The 18,398-nt window shown below is 40.6% G+C and overlaps 1 protein-coding gene across 5 annotated transcripts in view; it reads right to left on the minus strand.

Moving 5' to 3' along the window:
• MYO5A (myosin VA) overlaps window positions 1-18,398 on the minus strand; it is a 103,819-nt gene that overhangs the window by 40,741 nt on the left and 44,680 nt on the right. For all 5 annotated transcript variants that reach the window (XM_064456431.1, XM_064456429.1, XM_064456427.1 and 2 more), the window contains exons 6-14: window positions 15,853-15,996; window positions 14,432-14,513; window positions 12,934-13,041; window positions 12,341-12,447; window positions 9,537-9,802; window positions 8,885-8,966; window positions 6,186-6,326; window positions 5,268-5,393; window positions 2,967-3,050 (exon numbers count right to left, since the gene is read on the minus strand). In XM_064456431.1, coding sequence (XP_064312501.1) covers window positions 2,967-3,050; window positions 5,268-5,393; window positions 6,186-6,326; window positions 8,885-8,966; window positions 9,537-9,802; window positions 12,341-12,447; window positions 12,934-13,041; window positions 14,432-14,513; window positions 15,853-15,996 — 1,140 coding nt within the window. The remainder of the gene's footprint in view (window positions 1-2,966; window positions 3,051-5,267; window positions 5,394-6,185; window positions 6,327-8,884; window positions 8,967-9,536; window positions 9,803-12,340; window positions 12,448-12,933; window positions 13,042-14,431; window positions 14,514-15,852; window positions 15,997-18,398) is intronic.

Consider the following 18,398-nt stretch of genomic DNA (forward strand, 5'->3'; position numbering starts at 1 on the left):
CTGACTGAAGATCTACTCTCAGGCCAGTGAGAGTGGAGGAAAAACCTGAAACATCTTTCCAAATATCACACAGGGCTTCCAGTTCCCTTTCTCTAATGGCTAAAAAATATACCCATATATAATAGCTGCTTTGAAGTAACTTATAACTAAAAATAACACCACCAGGTCTTTCTACTGACAACTACAGCACTTCAGAAGCATTATAAGAGTAAGAAAATCTGAACTTCTCTACCTGTCAATGAATAATCTTTTATCTAGCATCTGTGCATTTTCTCCCAAGAGATAGGAGCATTCAATTTTCAGTACTAGAAAGTGCTTGGGCTAAGTACAACCTAAAAAATAAAAAAATTGTTTTTGCCTTATAAAACTTGGTGAGCATGCACGATATCTAATGAAACATGCTGCGCAACAAAATGGTACTCGTGCTCTGTGGTTGTGCCAGATGGCCTAGCAGAAGGCATCAAATGTTACTCAGTAGCATCCAGCACAGCACTCCAGCACAATATAATGACTATGAATGCTACAAAGATACCCTAGTTTCCTGAACTGAAAAAGGAGTATCATAGCTTAGCTTTATATCACCTGAGTCTACTGGATTAGGGGACATGATCGCCTTAGATTACCTCTGGAGATGGTGGAACAATGACATTTCCAGAGGGTGTTTTAGCCTGTCTCCTTCCACTGACTCAACAAAGAGTTCAGGATGATTGGGCCACCACCACTTCAAACAGCTCTCCACGGTCAGATGGAGTGAGTTGGTATGCACAAGCATCCGAGCTACAGAGCCAAGTCTTTTCATCCCGAACAGAAACCTATTTGAATGCAGTATGCTTTGTCTGAAACTCCTGATGCTCTCACACACCAGGGGCAGGGGTGAGAAGGGAGTCCCCTGTGTCTGGACTGCAGATGGATACGGTCTTCTAAGCTATCAGTACCTAAGCCTCATTCCCTTTTTCCAACCGTGGGAAAATCTGCCTGTAAAAATGGGCAAGTGCATTTCAAAAGCACCATTTTCATAGACATTGCCTCAGTTACTGCATGCAGAAGAAAGGAGCAACATATGGCCCTCTGCAGCAGAGGTCAACAACAGGAGAGCATTACTGAGATGATCCACACTGTGGGGGCATTCATGTTTTCATCTGGTTTTGACTTTTAGTATCTTATCAATTTTCTTTGTTTCACAGAACACTAGGAGCGTTCAAAGAGAGGGAAAACACTGATCAAAGGGCAGATAATTCACATGGTAGAAAACAAGCAAGCAAGCATTTTTTCCTGTGTTTCTTTTTTTTTTCAGACAACTTAACAGGCATACTGCTAACAATCTTACAGATCATTTCTTTCAATACAGAGCCACAACAGAAGATTTTTACAACATGCCAGTAGCAAGCATAAAAGCTGAGGACTGTTGTATTGCTTTCATGATATATGCATGGAAACTGAACTAGTTCAAAGAGGATCTGTGGGTGGATTTACAGAGAAGGCCAAAATAAATAGCTGAACCCTACAGTGCCTGCCGAAAGCAATGTGTGTCATGCACTTCGGAGAGCAAAGAAGCATTCGAGCTGTATGTAAGAGTGGGCATGGGCAGGATGACAGATGATGCATTCAATTTAGAATTACCTTCTGTTGAATGTGCGCAGCAACCCCAGAAAATAGCAACAACAAAAAAATAAAAATCAGAAATGCAATCCCACTACAATTACTAATAAAGAGGGCCTGCTAAGACCAAAAATGAAACATTTGTCTTTTGAAAATCTATTTTCTACACAGTTTATTTTTTTAACACTGGTTTTGGTAAAATTTACCATTGGGGAAAATCATGTTGTTTCTTAGTGTTTAGACTGAATTGACTCAACTCACTGAGGTGCCCAAGCTGTTGTCATGCTTTTATGGCAGCTATGTCCCCACTGTCCCTTAGTAACTGGACTACATCCCTCAGAGCACCCCTGCACTCTGCCCTGCACAGCATGCTGCCACACCGTGGCAGAGCTGGAGCAACACAGGTGCCTGGTCCCTGCCAGCTCCCTGAGGATGCCACCTGCCTCCCACACACACAGAGCAACTGACTTCACTCAAACCACTTCAACACTTCTCTCAGTAGAAAGTCTGCTGTGTTTTTTCATTATACTACGTTTTAATCATTTAGCTTCATATATCGGCTCAGAATAGAAACAGAAGAGAAAAATGTTCGTTTTCCTGATAGAATAGCACAATTTTAAATAGCCTGTCCTTGATACCCAGCTTCCTGGGACATTAGAGCTGCTAAATTCCCAACAGCCATCACAGTGCAATGTCAAGTTAATTGCCTTTACATTTCAGAAGAGCACAACTAGCATTTTTGCCATTAAAAAAAGCAGATGATGCCACTGAAGGCCTGTTCTATGATATTCCTTCATGCAGCATTTTCTAATTCAGATGTTATCTTTCTTTCATAGTTATCAAGAATACAAGTTACAAGACACTGTAAATTCTGGTTCGTGATCTTAGGGTCTATACTTTTCATTCCTCTCTCATTTTGCTTCTGGGACAGAACTCATCTCTCCTCCAGAAATCTTCTGCCCAATTTCAGGCCATAAACAAGGATCTTCTGTTTTCAGATTACAAAACTGAGGGCTTAACTGTTAAGCCTTCTTATACTACTATAGCATATTAGAAAACCTTCGTTCCTTTGTAGAAAATATAGCAAAGTTTTGGGAAAAGTAAAAACAAGCAAACAAACTAACAAAAAAGCTAAACCCAAACAGTGAAATCAGTGGCTAAATGCAGACCTATCTTACATGGAGCAAAATTAGGCTATGGGACATTCTAAATCCAGACAGACAGCAAAGTAAAACACAAACTATGTTCAATTTCAGTTGATCTATACTAAGGGAGAAATATTTACTAGGTTTATAAGACATTTTATATGACCCTTAATTCAAGGATTCGTAACTGTAAAAGAAGGGGAAAAAAATCCTTATACTAACCTTACTTGATTTTAGGACCTTAATTTGTTCTTCATAAACTGTGTCTTTATTCTTTTCCAAAAAGCCTTCACATTGATATTCCACCTGAAAACCATCATTTTACATAAATGTGTATTAAACATATTTAATAAGAATATTTTGCACAGAATTCACCAGCTGTAACATTCACATTTAAAACAGATGATTATTGTGGATGTTGAAAATATCAGCTCCCAAGTGCATCTTTGTTAAATATAGATTTTCCTCACAGACGGTGTTTTCCAGTAAAACGTAAAACATTAAAACATATGGAGATTAATACTGTTACTGCATTATACCAGATATATTTCACTGCTGAGAGATGCTTCTGGTAATACAGCATGATTGAATGGTTACCATAAAGGTGAAGAATCAAAATGCATGTTAGGCATCTCCTTCACTGAAGTTATCAGGGCTCCAAAATTATGTGAAATCCAGATGCAACTGAGAACAAAGTATCTCATCTCATCTCATTAGCTGAGAGGCAATAAGTAGATCTGTCTGCAGCTTATTATGAAAATGCCTCATTTGTACTCAGAAAGACTATTTTTACCAGAAGCAATAAAAAGTTTGCATGTTGTGACAATACATAACAATCCTCTGTCACAGGGCCACAAAGTCTCCTGGACCAAAGACAGCCAGAGTGTCAGATAATAACCTAGTATTTATTTCACTCTGCTAAATCAGGGCTGAAACTATTGTCAAAAGTCTATACCTTAGTACTAGACGCTAATTAATGTAAGTATGCTAACTCTTATGAAGTGTCTCATGCTAACTCTTCAATCTTGTATCAGCAGAAGTGCAGACTCTACAATATGAGAGCAGACCCTTACAGTAATTTTGTTCTTTCGGAGCAGACAGATTGACAGCCATCAGCAGCCCCTCTTTCAGTACAGCCACTTATCCGTGCTTACACAATGACACTATACCCCGAGCTGCAAAACATTTCAAAAAATTCCTATGGGGGAAGAAGGCAGAGGATCTCCCCAAGGTCTCTCTACAGCTGAAAACCCACTCTGAGCATTACCTCGCGTAGCATTAAAGTTTTTAATGCGGGAGGTGAATGCCACGAGAGGGCAGCAGAATCTCTGCCGTCTCCCTGAGAAGACAACGTCAAGGCAGAGGTTACTAACCTGCCAGCTACAGCTTTATTTTTTCCTTCAAGATGTCTGTATGCATTCACGTAAGCACACAGGAAAGCATAAAATACTTAGCAGAGACAGTGCATCAGAGCTTAGAGCTTTGCCAATACCTGCCTGGAGCTACTTTTGGCTTTCCTTGGCCCTCACTGCTCAGACAAGGCATAGGAAAGCTTTGTTTTCAAATAGCGAAGTTTAGCCTAATGAACAGTATATGAAAAACTAATTAAATCCTTCCTGTTCTCTCATCCACCAGATAAAACAGAACTCATGAATCTAAACAGTTACAGAGATGTTCTTGCTCTTTTCATTAAGATAACACCAGACACAGCAAGAGCAGGATCCCTCTTCTAAGCATAAATTCAAGAACCTGGGAGAAATCAAGTGGAGGCAAATAAAGGCCTCCAACCCCCCATGTCAGCATATACAGACCTACTGACAAGAATCCCAGAGCTTCTCCCAACTTTCTTGTACAAAGCTGACAATATTCTGAGGCAGCTTCTTCATTTAAGAGGACAATCATCTTAAACCGGATTTTAAAATTTATTTTATTTTAACCTGAGGAGTTGCTCAGTTTGATGATACATTGTGGGAGCTGAACAACACAAGCACTCCACTGAGATAACCCTTGTCCAGCTTTCTAGAAATAGCCATTCACTGGCCAGCAGAGGCCCGGGTGGGAGCAGCACATGTTGCCCCAGTGATAAGAAGGGTGTGTTAGCCTCTTTCATGTTTGCACATTAAGATGGCAGCAAAACCAACATTGGTTTTTTGTTGCTTTTTAGCTAAAACTACAGAGAGAGATATGATAATCTGTTTTGTGTATTTCTATAGCATAACTGGAATTGATAAACTTATGCTGTGAACTGCAAATACACTAAGCTGTCAGATTTTGAAAGTGGATGGTTAGTGGTTACAGCATGTGACAGGAGTCATGAGCTGTTGTTTGTGTTCCTGGCTTTGCACAGGTGCCAGGTCAACTTTCTTCTCCCGATCGGGCACATATTTTGCAAGAAGCCAAACAGAGCCAGGGATGCCGCTGCCCATTCATTGCCTTCCACAGCCGCCCACCCCAGGATCCCCTCCCACGCACATGCTCAGCAACACCAGCCACAGAAAGGTGTGCTGGAGGAAAAGTCCTTACCTTGTCAGCAAAGTGCTTGATGATAAAAGCCTTATTTGACAAACGTGGTTTTTCAAAGAGGGCACATTTATTCAAATGAGTATTGTATAGTTTTTGGGCCCAAGTGTCATCTGAGCCTTTTGGCATCTACAGAAGAGAACACACAGCCATTTAAAATGTCTTTAAAACTTTTCAGTAGCAAACGAAACTAAGAGGATGGGGGACAACACTTTGTGGTTTGCTTTCAAACTCTGACTGCTTGGATTTCCAGTACTGCTATAAGCAAGGAAGCCAGTAACCAGCTATACACTTGCCTTTCTAATACTCTGAACTGGGGTGTAGCCCAGCTGCAGGTCTAGCTGCTATGTGACACATACAATGCTAATAACACTTCCAGTGTCACACACCTGAAGGTGGGGATCCAAGAGGTACGTTATCGGACTGAGCAGCATCTCAGCGGGTCAGAACTCATCCACCACCATTAGAGATTGCTTATGATGCTTTGTAATGCACAAGCACCCCAAGCTGGGTTTCCGCTGAAGTAGACACCACACGCCATCCCCTGCACATCACTTGGCATAAATTAAACTAAGATAAAAGCCAAGAAGTAAGACACCAAGCGAGAGGCAATTTGGACAAATCTGACAGGGCCAAAGACTGCACTTGCAACACTCCGGAAAGAGAAAGTTGCCAGAGTCAAAACAAAGGTTGATCAGAGACCCACAGATACAGACACATGATCGAAAGGAGGGGAAAAAAAAGTATGACTAAAACCATTTTTCCCCTCCTGTAATTGCCGATTCTGTTTTTATGTTCTCCATATCCTTTCAACAGCAGAGTGTCAAAATGATAGCTGTACACAGATGACTTTTCCCTATGAGGCCCCAGAAGCAGGGCAGCTGATGACCTCTTTCTCTATGAAAGTCCTTGAACACACACCTTGCACTCCTCATCCAACAGATCAAGAATTCCCATTTTGGCCTCTATGAGGTTGATGCAAGGCTGATTGTCATAGAAATCAATCAGGGTCCATGGTATTTGTTCCTTCATATATTCTTCTTGTTCCAGCTTAAAGACATGCTACAGGGCAAAAAGAAAATATTTTTCTGTGAAATAAAATGCAGAATAAATACATCTAACTCTCACTTGAATTCATCTTGGAACATTAATCCAGGCTGTCAAGTCACACATTAGTTCAAATGAATAAACCCTTTAACAAGTAAGTGTATGAAAAATAAATTAACCTTTTTTCCTGGCCTAAAAACAACAGACTAAATTAAAGCACTCATCCATATTCTCTGCAAATAAGGTCTATCTTTTCCTATCTTTTTACTGTATTGTCCGACAACGACTATAGGCTCTTTTTGCTTTTACAAAAAAACCCAACACAAACGCCAGAAAAAGCCTCAAGTACAGGAACAGCAACTTATACAGTGGGATGTGCCATGCATTTATGATTTTGAAGTTATGAATACTGCTCTATTTCAAGTAAAATTTCCCTATAAATACTTCCGCGTTTCCTTGTGAAAGAGCAGAGCTCCATTTTCTCTTAAATGGCTGCTGTTTTTTTTTCTAAGATGACACACTGCATTAAAATATATGCTTCAGCAAAAACCTGCAAGAATTACTCTAGGAGATTTAACACAATAAATCCTTTAAGCAAAATTTTGTGGAAGATTTATCTGGTATAAAGATCAATAACAATGTAGTAGTATATTTATTCAAAAATAGTATAACAAAAAACCTGCACAGCTTTAATGAGACGTGCATAGGAGATGAATTAAAACTTCAGAAAATAAAGATAATGAGATACTAAACAGGCAAACTGGTCTGCACAACACAAGCACTCCCTTTAAAAACAAAAAGACTACTGACTCCAGTTATTTTAAATGGCGTTTTATCTCCCATTTAAATTCTAGTTCATACTAAATGCTCTGGCAGGCAGAACTGAACTCAGGGCACACCCTAACAAGCAGCAAAGAGCAGTGCTGTGCTCGGGGGGCCACCACAAACACCTGTGTTCGTGGAGCTGGCCTCAGCTGCCCCCCTGGAGCTCAGTGCACAAGCCCACAAACACCTCACAGGTCTCTGGCATGTATCTGCCAGACAGCAGAAATCTACCCTGACGAAGCGGGTTATCCCTTTTATTTCATTAGCTTGATGCCATCCTTTCCAAAGCAGTGCTCCTTAACAGCGCCCGCAGAAGCCATTCCCACCCTGCCGCTTAACGGCTGCGTTACACACCAAGTTAATTCCTGACAGGAAAGCCAATAGTAGCGTTTTATTGGAGAGTCATATCCAACATAAGTCCTGAAGGAAAACATAAAACCATTTCTCCACTGCAAAGGAATTAGCAATTACATGGTGAAAAATGTCTTCAGACCTGATTTTCCTTATGGGCTGTGGGTAGCCGGGAAGGGGAAGGGTGGCTGGGGAGGCCAGGCAGGCTGTGGAGATGCGAGTGGTGGCTGGGCAGTCCCCACGCAGCCTGCCCGCAGCCGGGCTCAGGCTGCCCTGGGTAGCACATTAAGACTTGCTGTCTGCCACCACGGACACAGGACTTTCATTTAAAACAACTTCCACCCCATGTACCTGCAGACAGCCCAATGGGTCTGCGTCCACCAGCGTTTGGTTTGGTAGCTTGGCAGGGCATCAACACAAAAGCCCCATCGCCCCCTCCTCCATGAGATGAGTGCTTACAGCAAGAGTGCGAGAGGAAAGGGTACATGGGGATGGCGATCTTTACTGAAGAAGCAAACACAATTCTTACAGTGACAAGATCTTTGCTGTAGAGCTGAGAAAAACTCTGAGATGCCTTGTGCTTAGCAGTTACGACATCCCGTTTATGGAGCTGAAGCCAGCCGTGGCACTACCAGCACAGAAAGGGCACGCCGGGGCTGGAAAGCCCAGCCTCCACTCCAGCACGCGGCTTACCCCTTGACACGCATCCCTGCCACTGGGATGAACAACGGCACGGGGGGATCCAGTCCTGCGAGCATGCACCACCATGGAGGTACACTTGCAAAGAGAGTTCAAAGCTATTCCTGTACTGCAGCACAGCCTAGCAACAGACCTGGCATAAATAACTTGCCTCGTCGTTATGCAGGTGAGATATATAATCACACACATCACTAAGGCTGAGGAGAGAGAATCATAATCTCCCTGGAGGAGGGGGAAGAGGTGCCTCTTGCCACACATCAGTCATCGACTTCGGGATGCGGCTGAGAACCCTCAAAAATAACGCCAGGAGAGGAAGTGTGGGTGGCAGATTTCTAGCAGCAAAGCCCTGCTCTCTGTTGCGCGTCCGTAGGCTCTCTGAGGTTACGGAGACACAGGTAACACCAACTTCATCCACACGGTGCGCTCATTGACAGGCGATCTCTGGGTCTTAATTGCCAAGCACTGTTTCTGTCTTATAATTGTTACTGTGATCGGAATTTCAAATAGTCCCAGAGCAGCAGTTAGTCATAAAATCTATTTCTAGGAGATAGTAAATCTTTCCCCATCCCCCAGAGCCCACAGCCAGGAGAGCTGGTTAATAGACTGAAGGAATTTTTGTAACCACTGGGGACACAATTAGCAGAATGGACTTGGGTGAGGGGAAAAGGAAGAGGAAATGCCGGTCATTTCCTACTTACCATATTGAACTGCTGCTGCAGCTTTTCGTTGGCATAGTTGATACAGAACTGTTCAAAGCTGTTGATTTCGAATGTCTCAAATCTAAAATATGCAGATATTCAAAATTATTAGTGAAGTGAAAAAAACAGATTAAATGACCCCATGATTTCAAATTCCCTCCCTCCGGTCAAATTCATTGCATTATTCCAGGCACAAACAACCACAGTCAAGCAACGAAGCACGAAGGGAAATGGCAAATTGCTGTACATGGGCAATTCAGTAATGCTCCCTCTTTAGGCAGAGCTGAGGAACACAGGGAAGGGACTGATATTCCTGGAGAGCACGTTAGTTATCTTTGTCCTCTCCAGAAGTGCCACCCTGGAGGAAACGTGAGATTACAATCCCCTTCTAACTTTCCCCAATGCAATACATAAAGGAACTACCAACAGCAAAAATCTGAAATCCCACTATAAATTTCAACCCTTAAAGTCAAGACAAAGATCTTAGATAGCATGTCAAAACTAAACACCTACTTCCTTCAGCTGGAATAAGCAGCTGCTAAGGGTTTCGGGTTTTTTGTGTAATCCACACAGTGCTACATGATAAAGACAAAGATGCTTTGCAGTAAAGTAATTACATAAGAGGTGTCATACCTCTGACAAAAAGACTCACCCATAGATGTCCAACACTCCAATGAAAGAATGCTGTTTTACAGTAGCGTGAAGGGCTTTGTTCACATGATCTACAATCCAGTTAAAGAGATTAGCATAGATATGTTTCGCAAGTGCATCTCTGGCATTGATGGCATGAAGTTTAGAAATTGGCTTGATGTAGGTTTCAGTGGCAGTTGCAAGCTTCCTGTGGCACAGCCAGTGGGCCATCTCTTCATACTCCACACCCATGAGGTCACAGAAGATGGTGAGGGGTTCATGCTTGGGCTAATAAAACCAATCTTGTTAGGTCTTGAAACAGTATTACCAATAGCACACGTGCAATCATAAGAACTCCCTGCAGTGATCCAACAATAAGCAGCAACAACAGCTTCCTCAGCTCTTCCTCCTTCTAAACATAACAAGTTCCCTACCCACTTATCACATTCACATCACTGAAGTAAATTAGTGAATCACAGTTTCCCCAAAGGTGTTTTGTGATACTTGTGTTCACCAAAAAGCCCCAAACCTGCAAAAGGTTGCAGGGAGCCTGCAACCTTTGCAAAAAGTAATCACCTAGTTTCACAGGGATGGACCTTTGAATTCTTAGGGAAGGTATTCTGAATTCTTAGTTATAACTAACTGTTGCAGTTTTGAGTGAAGAAGCTAGAGAAATGCAGAGGACAGGACATCAGCTGTGTGCTAGGGACAGAATGGACTACAGCTCCTGAGTGGTGCTCTTGTCTGCTGATATACATCCCTGGCAGGGAGTGATGGGCAATGGGGCATCACAGCCCAAGCCAAGAACGAAGAGGAAGAAGCGTGGAAGGACTTCAGTGCACTAGTATTTAACACAGTATTTTCTGGAGACAAACATTAAGAGATTGGAGCACACAAATTATGTTCTCTAATTCTCAAATTGTACTGTACAAGTGAAAAAGTTGACCTTTGTTTAACCAGGTAAAATCAACTAGCAAGGCTTGCACACTGAGATGGGTATATAAGATTTCTGCATAAAAATCTGTGCAGTGTGTTTACCACTCAGTGAGTTAATATACTACACCTCATGGCTAACAAGCAAACCGATAGCTAGAAATCAAGGAGGACAGACAGGTCTTTCCTCCTAAGGAACTCCCCTAATGCTACTTCCTCATCACGTTCACTTTGCACCTGTGGCTCAACATCATGCTGACAAGCAGTCTCTTGACAAGGACAGATTACAGGGGACTGTAACTACATTCCCAGTAGCTTCAGGCTACACCAGCTTTATCTTTCTTTTTCCATGTCCTTCTGACTTCACTGGGGCTTGTTGCAGTCCTTACAGCATACAGGTCCCATGGCAGTTCTGTTAAACTCCAAAATCCAGTAACTGAGCATGTCTTCTTTCAGTTTAGCCATACCATTTTAACTGGCTCAGAAGACAATAATAATAAAATAATAATAATGAACACTCACAAGACTGTCACATTAGAGTTACTCAAGCTGACATTAAACAAACTGATTCATTCACACGGCACTTTGCAGAGGCCTTTGCTGAGGTCCCTGAAGTGCCACCATTGCATCACTGGCCAGTGCTTCCCAGGCAGACCAGTCTGCATGGTGGCAGAGATCTGCAATAACGTGGCTATTGTCAGAGCACAGCACCTCTCAGGTAGTGTGTGCCATTGAGCAGACATTCCCTCCTGCTAGATGTTTACCACGTCAGGGTAGGATTGCACAGACTCTCGCAGCTTTGTACTAGCTCATTCAGTGGGATTCCTGCACTGGAGATACCCATTACAACACAGGTTAGCTCATCATACCCTGGGGCTCGTCAGCTTTCTACCTGTGATCATTAAGTGACCCTTACTTTGTAGTGAAAACCTTTTTACCACACACCAAAGAGCTAGACTATTGTTGTGCTTTCATTGCAGCTACCCATTAGATCCCACGGACGGATGGTGTCAGACCAGGCACACTGAACACCTGTGGCCCAATGAAGGACCTGTTGTCTCAGCTCCAGAAACTGCTACTGCAGATTCCTGAGAAAGCAACCGACAGTAAAATGAGGAAAAAAACCCTGCAACTGTTGCTACTGTTTGGAGAGAGAGAAAGATGAGGGCTGTATAGCCCAGCAGTAGACATTCAAGGAAAGGCAAAAGGAGGAACTGGTCACTTGTGAATCTGAGGAAGAGAAGAATGACAAGCCAGATCTTTTTTGTTTCTCATCTCCAGAATATGGACTTCAGTAAGAAGCCTTGGTCCTCACGGAATGAGGGTTTTTCTAGATCAGGCTATGCAGTCCTCATTGCTGACCTCCACAAAAGTAAAAAAGGACTGATAAAACTACGACACTTAGATGAGTCACACGAATCATATCTGTATATCCTATGCTCATGTCTAGACATCCTAGAGGACTTTGTGAAGCATTTGCATTTGCTTTGCAATTATTTAGGTCATTTTGGCATTTAACATTAAAAAACCCACTCTGCAAAGCATTTACTGTGGGCAGGAAATGTATTTCTGTAGGAATATAAAGACATAGACACCTGCCCAGGACTTCAAAGCTAGCCTGTCTGGTAGACTTTTCTAGGACATATCAGTTACAGTTTTGAAATGAAATCAAGGCAGCCACTGTTGTAACACAGAGAAGACTGTCTAAAGCCTCTAAACTGAGAAGAGTTGAATCCATCTGCAAAAGGAACGGTGAAAATGTTAACAAATTGAAATAAAAACATTGCTTGGGTTTTTATATTGTTACTCTTTTTCAGAAGAGGTCCCTGCAAAGCAGCAGAAGGCAGAATTGTCGGAGTAGAAACCATGCCCTTCAGCTCATCTACTACTCACAGGAATAGTGCAGCTGTCAGAATCCCGAGATCCAAACTCCACATTGCCCAAGTGAAGGATGCCAGCAAGGATTCGAAAAATTCCCATCTGGTATGAATCACTAATCCCTGAAAAATGATGAATAAAATGTTTTGAATTGAGAGAGAAATAAAGAACCACAAGATTCAGTTGATGAAAAACTTTATTGGGAAGAGAAAAATGGTAGCTGCTGCGTGTTTTTTTCAGACTTTGGCATTTGACAGTACTGCTTGGCTCTACTTCTATTAAAAACATTTTACAACCAGATGCAAACAAAATCCATTAAAATGAGCTATTTAATTCGCTGTCTCAGAGTGCTTTGTCAGTGATGTCCAACACTGCATATGCTAGACCAAGGGAATCCACCATTTACGTTCATATAATGAGTGCTCCTCCTACACTAGATTCCACTGCAATTTAAATACCTTCTTAATGCAATAAAAGTGTCTCAGGCCCAAAGTCTATCAAACTCCCCTGTTTTTAAACGTAACAGAGTATGAAGAAAATATACAAACAATGTAGAGAACACTTGCTAGTATATCAGACTTGGGATATGACTGTGTTTTACAAATTACCTAGCAAAGTGCAGGCCTGCCTGGTGTTTACCATTTCCTTAGCATCATCGACACCATCAATCACAGGGCTTCCACCTTGCTTCGTATAGTGAAAGTAATTTGCGTTCCCTGTAAGAGAAAAACCAAATCTTTTACACACACTGATGCAGAAATTCACAGCACATCTGTAAACCATGTAACAATTAAGTTGCTCTTGGCAGAATCCATGATTTGAAATACATCAGTATATTTTTGCCTTCTCGCTCATAGGACCCTCTTATTCTGGAGAATAATTTTTTCAAGATTTAACAATGCAAATAAGTATTCTTAAGCTACCTTGTTCCCTCAATAGGGCCTCAAGCATATTCTCCACCTAACCTTGGTTCAGACCTCCACACCTGTGGATCTCTTTGAAAGCAATTATCCTCCAATTCTGAGCCAACCACCCAAGTGGTAGATGCAGAGTTGACAGCAGCAACACTTTGGAATTAAGTGGCAGATATTATTACGCTATTATTGCATCAGGATATTAAAAAAATATTGGTTTGCACATTTTCTTCTTGTTTCTAATTTATGGTCTAGTTTAGCCTTGCAAGTATCTGTGATCCATTCTGACTGAGAAGTCATGGCTGGAGAACTGATAGCTTCACACCACTCTGGGAACAGCACTGGGCTTCACTGGGAGAGCAGTAGCTCTCCTGGTTACTATGTAAATTCCTACAGTTTCAGTAGCCATGCTTCCAGCTGCAGTAACAGACTCCTTTTCTTCTGATCTGCTAAGGTTTCAAGAATGCTGGAAGAGGAGTCTGCTAAATGGCTTCTTTAGTTATAATTACAGCAATTCCCTTTCTTCCTGTGTCAGCAGATGTGAATCCTAAATGTGCCAGGATGGTGCAGAAGAGAAACACTTTAAAACCTTTTTTCCATGGCTCCAGCTACCAGAGAATTTTACCATTTCTGGTATAAGCACCTGAAAAGCTTATTTTGTATCTGAATACTTTCACTTTGGCTGTTACCAGCAATTACTTTATGGTCTCTGCTAACCTGGTGATCACAAAACTGAAAAATGACATTTTTCATTTTTCAAATTAATATGTTCATAAAGGAAAGGTTTCTTATTTAACAGGAACTGAAATTTAGCTTCATACTGAAAAACTGCACAGCCTGCCAGTGCTGATTTCTGAAATATCATTCTGGTTTTAAAGGACCAAGAGAAGAGAATTTCACTGTCGCCACTGGAAAGCTACTCTGGAATCCAGGACATAGTAAGTCCTAGGGATTACAACTGCAGTTTATTAGCGTATGCTGAATAAACAAATCTGTTACTCTCGTTTTATCTAGAAAACACAAAGCCTGAGATCTGCCATTTTCGTTATTTTCAATATATTCTAGTATTTGATGGTTTAAAAGTTTAGAATTTAGAAGCCAGCAATTCTTCTTTTGGTTCTATGGCTCAAAAAGCTCAGAGATACTGCTTTGTATCTAAAATTAAACAACCCAATGAATGTGAATTTCATACCTAATCGTAGAGTTTTAAACTCAGGTAATGCTGCAGAGGCACAAAGTTGGTAAAAGATGTGGTAATTTCTCTCCTCTTCTGCCTTTAAAAAGAAAGGAATTTATTATTTTTCACAACTTAACAAGTACCAGAAACATCCACGAGGAGAAAAGAATTACTATGTTTAATGGTTACTCTAACATTACAGTAAGAGCATAGAAGCCACATGGAAAAAAGAAAGATAAATCAGCATCTATCATTTCCTTCTTGATTCATTTAATCCATTTTCCACAGCAAGTAGCATGCAGACATTTTCATTTTTTTAAAAAAATGTATGATTTCACTTTTCAGAACTCTGGATTACTATTAAATATGGATCAGGATTCTATGGGTGGCTGAAATGATCATACTTAAAAGCTTTTCATTTTCAAAAAATAACTAATATTATTTGCCTCAGCATTTATAGCAAGCTGGTGAAGGGAGTATCTTTCTCGCCAAGGCAAAGCTGGAATGTTAAAATGAAGGACAAACACAGCTCAGAAGGTTATGACTCATGACCAACACTGTAATTCTGAACTGAAGTGTTCTAAATTTCATAACTTCCAAAGAGAAGAGAAGAGAAGAGAAGAGAAGAGAAGAGAAGAGAAGAGAAGAGAAGAGAAGAGAAGAGAAGAGAAGAGAAGAGAAGAGAAGAGAGAAGAGAAAAAAGGAGAAAAAGACTCTCTTCCAGCTAAACCACATGCAAGAAGTCTCTCTTATTTTTAAAATATACAACAGTACTTTAGGTAGCAGCCCTACACAATGCAAACTGTAGTTATTTGTTCTATACATTTAGGCAGCCAGTCAACGATAAGTCCATTTTTACTGAGCTCTAAACTACAAGCTAGGCAAAGACAGAGAGTAAGTGTGGGAGACAAAGAAGTTGTGGATTGGTTCAAGTATGAAATACCAAAATGAAGAGAGTTCAAGAAAGCTGAAATTACATTTTCACATTTGCCTAAATAATGGCAATTAGGACTTATTCATAATTATTGCGATAGCAGTCTGTTTGAACAGAAGATTGAAAGTGAGCTAAGATGGCAGCTTTACAAACCAAAACAGGGAGCTCTTCTTGAGCATGAGTGGTTTCTGCTAGATTTTGAAGCCTTATTCTAGAACACTATGGTAAGGACAACCTCGTATCTAATAGTGCACTGAAAGTATTTAATGTTTAAATACACAGCCTTTTTAATACATATTTTACAACTACGAATAATTCATATAATGAATGGCTGACATGGTTTTCCTTTTCTCCCCTTCCCCACACATGCTATATTACAAATACACTATTACAGCCATCTCTTAGGAAAGATAACTAATATCGGCAAGCAATAGCTTTTTTTTTTTTTTTTTTTTTAGCATAGTCACACAAATATACAATAAGAAGATTGCATCAGTATTACCTGAAACACCACTCGTGATTTTTCCAAGAGGTAAGTTCTCATGTTAGCACCAATGATTCGATACCTCTTATCAAAACCAATTTCAATGTATTTCCCAAAGCGACTGCTGTTGTCATTCCTTGTAGTTTTGGCATTTCCAATAGACTGAAAAAAGGGAATATTGTAAAGGTTAAACAGCTTTTAGCAATTATCAAATCTATTTAATCATCTACATGGCTCATACACACTTAAAAACATTTATTTTGTCCTGGTTTCAAAATAATCAAGAATTTAATAAAGAACAATCTCCACCTGGTCAGCAAATTATATCAAAATATGGTTATTTCATTAACACAGGATCGGGACCTGATCTTCCCAGCAATTATTTCACTTCCACATAGTCTAATTTTCCAGCTAAAAATCTCTTATTGCTCTCTGAAGTCTTTTAAAAGGAATTAAAGAGTCTAACAGAATGCCTACATACACCCAGATTTCTTCTAAGGACTTAATAAAACTGTAACAATTATTTCACACTGTATATATTCATATATGTATAGTACTTGCAACCTCTGTAAGTCTACCTATCATAAACCCATAGTCCAGCAAACAACCCTTATATTCTGGCTGGCTAACAGTTGTTTATTATATCATCATTATCAGTATTATTATATTATTAGTTACTACTCTATAATCAACCACATTTCCAAACTACTTCTGCAAACATATAATTACAAAAATTACTGTGTGTCTAAATATAATCTAAAGATTAACATGTATAGGCTTGTGTCAGGAATAGTGTGGCCAGCAGGAGCAGGGAAGTGATCGTGCCCCTGTACTGGGCACTGGTTGAGGCCACACCTTGAATACTGTGTTCAGTTTTGGGCCCCTCAGTACAAGAAGGACATTGAGTTGCTGGAGCGTGTCCAGAGAAGGGCGGCGAAGCTGGTGAAGGGTCTAGAGAGCAGGTCTTATGAGGAGAGGCTGAGGGAGCTGGGGTTGTTTAGTCTGGAGAAGAGGACGCTGAGGGGAGACCTTATTGCCCTCTACAAGTACCTGAAAGGAGGTTATAGCAAGGAGGGTGTTGGTCTCTTTTCCCAAGTAACTAGGGGTAGGATGAGAGAAAATGGCCTCAAGCTGCATCAGGGGAGGTTTAGATTGGATATTAGGAAAAATTTCTTTACTGAAAGAGTGGTCAGGCATTGGAACAGGCTGCCCAGAGAGGTGGTGGGGTCACCATCCCTGGAGGTGTTCAAAAAATGTGTAGATGTGGCACTTGGGGACATGGTTTAGGAGGCATGGTGGTGTTGGGTTGGTGGTTAGACTTGATGATCTTAGATGCCTTTTCCAACCTTAATGATTCTATAATTCTATGTCATTTGGCTGAAACTGAATCCCTTCCATAGCAGCTTGGTTACTGACTCAGAGTCTTCAACGCTGCCCTACATGCCTAACTTTCTTAGATAAATTCAATACAGCTTCATACACAAATGTATTTCCTATCTAGTATATGGTCTTGGGATGCCCTGGACCAACGATGACTGTCATTCCTAAATGGTCTTGGTGCACCTCTGCCTTACCTCATCAGCTTTAGGATTCACCCCACAACAGGTACCAGCTGTATATATCTGAATTCAAGGCATGCAAATCACAACATGCTGATCTTCAAAGAAAAGCATTTTGTCTTCTCAATTAGATTGTGTTTTAGACATCATACAGCAATTCACCTTCCAAAAAAAATCCTAAAGATATCTCTGTATCAAAAGGAATGGCATTTGGAGTAATTCAGACACACCACACTGCCTTTTATCATATGCCACTGTGTGTATGTTATCAAGTACCTAACTCTGAAGTGCACTGTAACTAAAGAACACAGTTGTAACCATGTCCTAGTTTCCCTAGGTCACGTAGCCATCCATAGGAACTCTGTATGGAAATAAAACTTGGAAAAAACAAATGAGACTAAATAGCAATGCTGAGTATCAGTATTCCAACTCTTTAAACAAAAGGCCAGTGAATGGCTATGGGCTAGCTGGGTACAGCATGGGAAGCGGGGATTAGACTTTCAGAAACCCATTACAGCAGCAGCAGCACACATGCCTGACCAAGCAGATGTCAAAGTAGGTATCAGATGAACAGTTGCTATAAAGGATGTAAGAACAAATTGCATCTCTGCATTTTTAAGAAATACTGAATTAATTAAAACTGAACGTACTCAAACTGCATTTCTTGTATTTTAAAATTATTGCTACTGTGATATATTTTGTTGTTGCTGGTAGCAATATAATATTATAATATTTTAAGAAACCAATTACTACTTTGAAAGGTATTACTTACAGAAACTGTTAAGAAAGTCTTTGGTATTATAAAATTGCTTACCAGAGTACATACTAATCTCTACAATTCGCATAGCTACACAGAGTAACAAAGAATGAGAGGCAGGAAATTACATATAAAGATGTGTCTTAAGATTTGACAATTTTTACATTTGCAATAGGAAAACTGTATATAGGTATTGACTACAAAACTAATTATTCAAATAGTTGCTAGAAATGTATAGTGGCCTCTTG

The sequence above is a fragment of the Phalacrocorax carbo genome, chromosome 7 (genome assembly GCF_963921805.1).
Source record: "Phalacrocorax carbo chromosome 7, bPhaCar2.1, whole genome shotgun sequence".
Taxonomy (NCBI): Eukaryota; Metazoa; Chordata; class Aves; order Suliformes; family Phalacrocoracidae; genus Phalacrocorax; species Phalacrocorax carbo.